This window comes from Leptopilina boulardi, unplaced genomic scaffold (assembly GCF_019393585.1).
Source record: "Leptopilina boulardi isolate dan_hultmark-lab unplaced genomic scaffold, ZJU_Lbou_2.1 LbouV2_122, whole genome shotgun sequence".
Taxonomy (NCBI): domain Eukaryota; kingdom Metazoa; phylum Arthropoda; class Insecta; order Hymenoptera; family Figitidae; genus Leptopilina; species Leptopilina boulardi.
In genome coordinates this window covers 1,110,380-1,116,977 of record NW_026137666.1, presented here as the reverse complement: position 1 = coordinate 1,116,977, position 6,598 = coordinate 1,110,380, and the positions used below count along the sequence as shown (strand labels likewise).

General features: G+C 27.0%; 1 protein-coding gene across 1 annotated transcript; it reads right to left on the bottom strand.

Annotated features, from left to right (window-relative positions):
- Positions 1 to 519: 519 nt before the first annotated feature.
- Positions 520 to 6,227, bottom strand: LOC127287171 (uncharacterized). The gene is made up of 2 exons (XM_051313973.1): positions 5,982 to 6,227; positions 520 to 1,921 (listed from the first exon to the last, which is right to left on the bottom strand). Exon 2 carries the CDS (start codon positions 1,880 to 1,882, stop codon positions 590 to 592), a length of 1,293 nt encoding a protein of 430 aa, XP_051169930.1. The 5' UTR covers positions 1,883 to 1,921; positions 5,982 to 6,227; the 3' UTR covers positions 520 to 589.
- Positions 6,228 to 6,598: the final 371 nt, after the last annotated feature.

The window sequence follows — 6,598 nt, the reverse complement described above, 5'->3', positions numbered from 1 at the left end:
AACGTTCGGTGCGCCCGCCAATTTTTAAAACTTAACATATTTCAATAAATAGCTTGAGGAATCGTTATGAAAATTTACAGAAAACTTCCTCAAATAGTAATGAACAAGTGTCTCACTGGAAGTTTGTTCAACTAGAAACTATTCCCACAGACTTCTTGACGGCAAAGATATGGGACGGTGATTATCGACGGGTCTCTATTAACAATTAAAAATTATTAAACATTTCACTTTTTTTTTATTTTTCATTATGTTGTTGCCTTCTATGGACCGAAAGGCGTTTAAATATTAAATTCCAAGTAAATTCATTAATATTTATCGAAGATACAACGGTTTATGTTTAAAAATTAAATGAATTTTGAGAATTTAAATTTTGCTGTTTTTTGTTATTATTTTTTAAACTATTCGTTTTACGAAAAAATCTCAAAGGAAAAAAGATGCGTCTGAGAGAAGCATTGGGAGAAGGAATGAAATTGAGAATAAGAATGAAGGTGCCCTTTGGTTAAGGATTAAATGTAAAAATTAAGAGTAATAAATGTATATTGTTCCATCATTTTTTGTAATTTAAAATTGTATGAACAATAGTTTTAGATTATTTTTGCAGTTCAATTATATACTGTTCTGATTCTTCTATGGATTGAGATGAATCAAAATCACCACTAACGTTTTCTAGTTCTTCTATCACATCAAGTTCATCACCAACCTTCGCACTTTTAAAATCCAGTACTTCAGCCACAATTTGCCTTCCATTTTTATCTTCTAAACACGATACAAACAGACATTTTTCCTTAATTCTTGTTTCATTGTAGTCCACGGCAACATATTCTAGATCATCATCCTCTTTATCTGAAGATGAATCTAATGACTGGTTAATTTCATCAGAAATGATGTTATTTTCCAATTTATCATTTTCTACACTTTCCAACTGTTCTTCTGTATATTCTTTCTGCGAATCATCTTCTAAGATTTCCATTTGTTCCCCTTCATTTACATCTCCCTCCAAAGTTTCCATAAAATCATTTAACGGAGAAAATGCATGAACCTCCATCTCTGGTTCTTCTTCGCATTGTGTTATAATTAATTTGCCCTGTTGTTTCAATTCCGTACTTTGTTCTCTTTTTTCAAAATTGAAGGACCCTGACAAATTAGCTTTTTTCGGTGATATATTAAGCTTATTAAACCATCTAACCATTGTCACTTCGTTTGGAAGCACAAATTTGAAATCGTCCCGCATTTTCGAATAAAGTGCTGGAGAAATACAATGCATCATCATACATAAACGTTGCTCATCAGTAGTGTAACATGTAGATTGTTTATGAAATAGTTGCATTCGAATGAAAGTCAATACAAAACCTTGCAATCTATTAGCCAAAGCTTTATTCAAATAAATATCTTGAAAAGTACCTTCACTAAGCTTAGATTTCAGCCGAGATAATGCAACTCTTGTTGCACACAATTTTGCACGACATTCTATTCTTTTTTGTCGTTCTTTTTCCAATTTATTTTCTAATTTTTCAATTTGCTTTTTCAAAAAATCTGTTTCCGTTGAAACGACTTTACGCAATTTGCAAGTATTTCTACTTGTTTTTAGATTAGGATTTTCTAAGCCTAAAATTATTGGTACAGCTTCGCGTTTTAATCGACCAGTGGCATAAAAGTTGTCTTCTGAAAAATGTCTACTACAAATGTATCGCAGTTTTAAATCTTTTTCAGACATTTCAACCCAATCATCTAATCCACAGTTAACCAGCCATTTCACGCAACGATCTGCTTGTCGAACAGGAAATGCGTGAAATGTAAGACCAGGAACTCCATCTCGAGATGTGAGATTACATGATGGGTATCTACATTTTTTATAATGAACTTTGGAAAGATCTTGGGTCATTATTATTAGTATCTTCCCTAACAGTTGACATACAGCACCCTGAAATTCATATGAAAGTTTAATATTATTTTAGTTTAGTTACCTGTAATCACTATAAAATTTAATACAACTTGTACATAATCTAGAAAAGTGTTTAACTTTTATAATCAATGCATTATAAATTGGAGATTTGGCATTTGTACAAATGAAATATGATACCGTTGTTTAATGATCACGCACGTTTTCAACTCATTATATTACAACCTGTAGATGTGTTTCTAAAAAAAGGCTAAGTTTATTATATTATTGTTCACGGTTAAGCATGTGGTAATAATTATTACAATATTTTATTAACTAATTAATTATTATTATTATTATTTAAAAATAATGTGTAACATTACTTTTAACTTTCTATGCCAAACAAGTTTTACTTATAAAAATTGAAACTTTACCTTGAGTAACGCTACAAATTTCAGTATTTAAATTAATTAACTCTATTATTTATGTAAGGCATATAAGTTAAAATTTATTTAATTTTATTAATCTAATAAGTTCTTACAAATGAGGAGCTGGATATTAGAACTCGCTCTCCGCTTGGCTGAACTCCGTAGTGCCAGTCAAACGTTCGAAAAAATGATAAAAATTGAAATTCAAAATTTTGAATTTTGAAAAATACTACATTGTAGGAAAATAAAAGGCGCATGTTTTTTCTCTTTTAAATTTTTTAATAAAACGAATAGTTTAGTTTCTAGAGATCAAAAACTGAGAAATTTAAATTGTTAAATTTAATTAAGTTTTAAAACATAAATCATCATATCTCCGACAATTATTAATGAATTTGATTCAAATTTGATATGTACACGTATTAGGGTCTACTGAAGGCGACAAAATAATAAAAAAATTAAAAAAATCATTAATTGTTTAAATTCTTTTTAATAAAAATTGAGACCAGTTGATAATAACGTTTTCTTACTTTCATCGACAAAATGTCTGCGGGGAACTTTGTAGTTCAGAAAACTTCCAGTGAGACATTTGTTTATCACTATATAAGGAAGTTTTCTGTAAAATATTAAATCAATTCATTGGAAACTTTTAAAGTTATTGAAGTTTTAAGAAAGCGCGGTTGGCGCGCAAGTAAGTCCAAAGCTATTGGCACAGTCAGGTGTTGCAGTTTTTCACATTGAAATATAAATTTCTTTATTATTATTATTATTTTCTATTCACAATCAACATTTGTTTACAATTAATATTACAATGTTTAATCCAATATTTCAAATGTTCTTTTATTAAACAGATAGGTATAATTTACAGATTTTTTGTCATTTTGAATAAATGGTAAAATATATATATGTCTAAAATATTACACAAATCACATTTATTTTCTAAAGTTTATAAACCTGGTAAAATCATAAAATCAAAATTTTACAATATTTTATTTCTCCAAATTTGAATATGTCAAAACTCATCCACGTAAAAGAACAAGTGCATATAAATTTTAAATAAATGAATATACACTTATTTTTTTACATTGACGATTTTAGAGTTACAATAAGTAAATATTAACTTATTCAGATTTAGAGAGTATAATTAAAACATAAATAAAACAAAAAATTTTAAAGAGCGATATTTTCCCATTTATGTGCCTTTTATTTTCCTACAATGTAGTATTTTTCAAAATTCAAAATTTTGAATTTCAATTTTTATCATTTTTTCGGACGTTTGACTGGCTCTACGGAGTTCAGCCGAGCGGAGAGCGAGTTCTAATATCCAGCTCCTCAAATATTCTAAAATAGTAGAAATATGAACTTTTGTATTAAACACTTTTCTTAAAAATGCAATCCTTAAGAGATATCCAATAGTCCCATTTAATACACCCATGTTTATAGCTTAAAATTAGTACTATACGATGCAATTTGGAAAAACGAAAAACAAAATTGTAAGCTACAGAAAATTCACAAAAAAGCAAAAATAGCCATTTTGGACGTCGGATTCGGATTCTTCGTGAAAAAATCTACAAGAATCACTTCCCCCTTTTTTATAACAGACATAAGTGAAATTTTGCAGGCCTATGTAACGCATCATATAAAATCAGAAATTAACCACACTAAAACTAGTAATATAAAAACTTGAATAACTTCAACAAATTATGGTTGCTGAATAAGAATCTAAAATCAGATACTAATAATTCAAAATGGTGGACCCAATATGGCGGACGAATTTAAATTGATAACATATTAATGATAATTATTATGATAATGATAATGATAATTTTTTTATAAATTTGCTTGAATCTGATTACTCGGGGGTTTTTGAGGTCGTTGAATACGAATCTGAAGTCAGATTTTCAAATTTCAAAATAGCGAAAGAGATTTTTAAAAATTTATCAAATTTTGTTAAATTTCGCTGCTCAATGACTTAAGGGAAATACAAATATCAAGTCATTTTAAAAATTAAAATTTGTTATTTAACATGGTAAGGGGGTATGAAAGAAGACCCAATTTACTCTTCTATGTAATTGTATATTGACAAAGTAGTGTAGTTGTGAAATAGAAGCAAATTCATTAAATTATAATCTTTTAAAATGCAGTTCAAGTTCTGTTTACATTTACCCCGAGTTTTTAAATTCTCGGGGTAAATGTAAACAGTTTATTTTTCATTAACTAAATTGACAAAGAATAAAAAATCAAAGTCAATTTTTATTATAACATTAATAAGGAATAATTATAAATTTTGGTTTGAATTTTTAGTTATTTCAGAAAAAAATAATTAATTAAAATTTAAATAATTAAAATCATATTATTAATTGTACTTTCTGAAAGAAGAAAAACTAATTTTCAAGAAAAAAATTTAAAACCTACAAAATTTATTTATTTATACAATTTGCATAGGATAACATTTTTTTGCCATATTGCTTCTACAGAAATTTTTAAAAATGATTCCATTTCAATGTACTATAGCTTATTTTCTTCAGAAAATGATTGCCTACTATCCCCTACAAACTCATTTCTTTCTAAGTTTAATATTATTTTCTAAAATAATCAAATTTTTCATAAAAAAATAATTAGGTGATTAAATATTTTAATATGTTAGAAGAAAAGAGTTATAATAAAGAGTATTTAAAAATATAAATTCAATTAAATATAACTGAATTAATAAAAACTAAAAGATATAAATTACCCTGGAATTATTTAAGAATATATTTTAAAAAATGTATTTCACTTTTTGAAAAATCTGTATGTTTAAATATTTTTCTGTATTATTTTATAAAAAACATTAATTTTGTTAAAATAAATACAAATAATTTTGAAAAAAGATTAGATTAACAAAAATTTTTAAAAATAAGTTTAAGTGGTTTGGAAATAATGTAAATTTAATGAAGTTATTTTTCATTCTAAATAAAAAGTAAACTTCTCAATACATAACTTGAACAAAAGTCATATTGTGTTTTACATAATTTAAGAAGATTGTAAATGTAAATTGTTTTTTCTACATATTTATTTATTTATCTACATTATAATATGAGAATTTCTGCCACATCTCCAAAGAAATCTACGCATGAAAATTGTTTTTGTAAAAAGGCAATTTTCGCTTTATTACTTAGGTTAAAAACGCATGTTTTTTTACATTAGTACCCGGGTAATATTGTTTTTTTATAAAAAAAAATCGCTATATGTGCATTGCTTTGGAAACACGGCAGAAATTATCGTATTAAAAGTTGATTTTAAATACTTTTTTCAGTGCATAAATAAAATGAATAGAAATTAATCGCACTATTTAGGGTAATGTTTTTTTAATGATAAATATAAGATTAGCAATAAAAGTAAGTTGACAATAATTAATATGGTGTCAGCACATTATGAGTAACGAAATCATAAAAAAATTGAGAGTAAATTAGAAAAATTTAAGAATATGTAACTATGATGTGAATTCCACCTTCTAAAAGTCTCATACACACTTAAAGGCTAAACACATAGGAACATATATGTAGTGTAATAATGAAAATATCCAGTATATAATAAAATGCGTCAGTGTATACATCTTGAGTTTGTCATTATTTTAGCGTTATATATAAACATAGCTTTACCGCAGATAAAATATGTTGTAAACAATTTATACTTACAATTTTTTTTTATTAATACTCTGTTGGAGTAAAACGATGTAAAATTGAAGAATAATACAAAAACATGTCTCAATCACTTTTCAAGGATATCGACAAACCAAGAGATACTTAACTTTAAAAAATATATATTATATTATTGTTAAATAATTCAGAAAGAAGTTGAAATACTTCTACTATACTTTGTAAATTTTTTTCTGTTTTAACATAGACATCTCATAACGGCCAAAGCACAATTTGTTCGGGAAAGTCTCTGACTTCCGAGAGCTAGAAGCATGAGATAAAAAAGGACAGGAATATACTCATTTTCTAGCACGGTCGTATGTACATTTGTGAGTGCATGATATAGTGTGACCGTACCCTAACGAATTAGCCACAAGTATGAAGTAGGCCACTTAGGCCGTTTCCGAATTATAATTTTCAGCGCACTTTTAATAAAGTGTATTAAGGTGCTTTTATACCTCAAATTTCGATCAGATGAACATTATTTCTGGACCGTGAAAATGCGTGAAATAGTATTGGGAACGGTGGTCTAGTAACAATCTAGTAACTTTGACATATTCTCTCCCTCCATTTTGTTTTTTCTACTCTTTCTAACCTATTAATTGAAGAGAGACAAA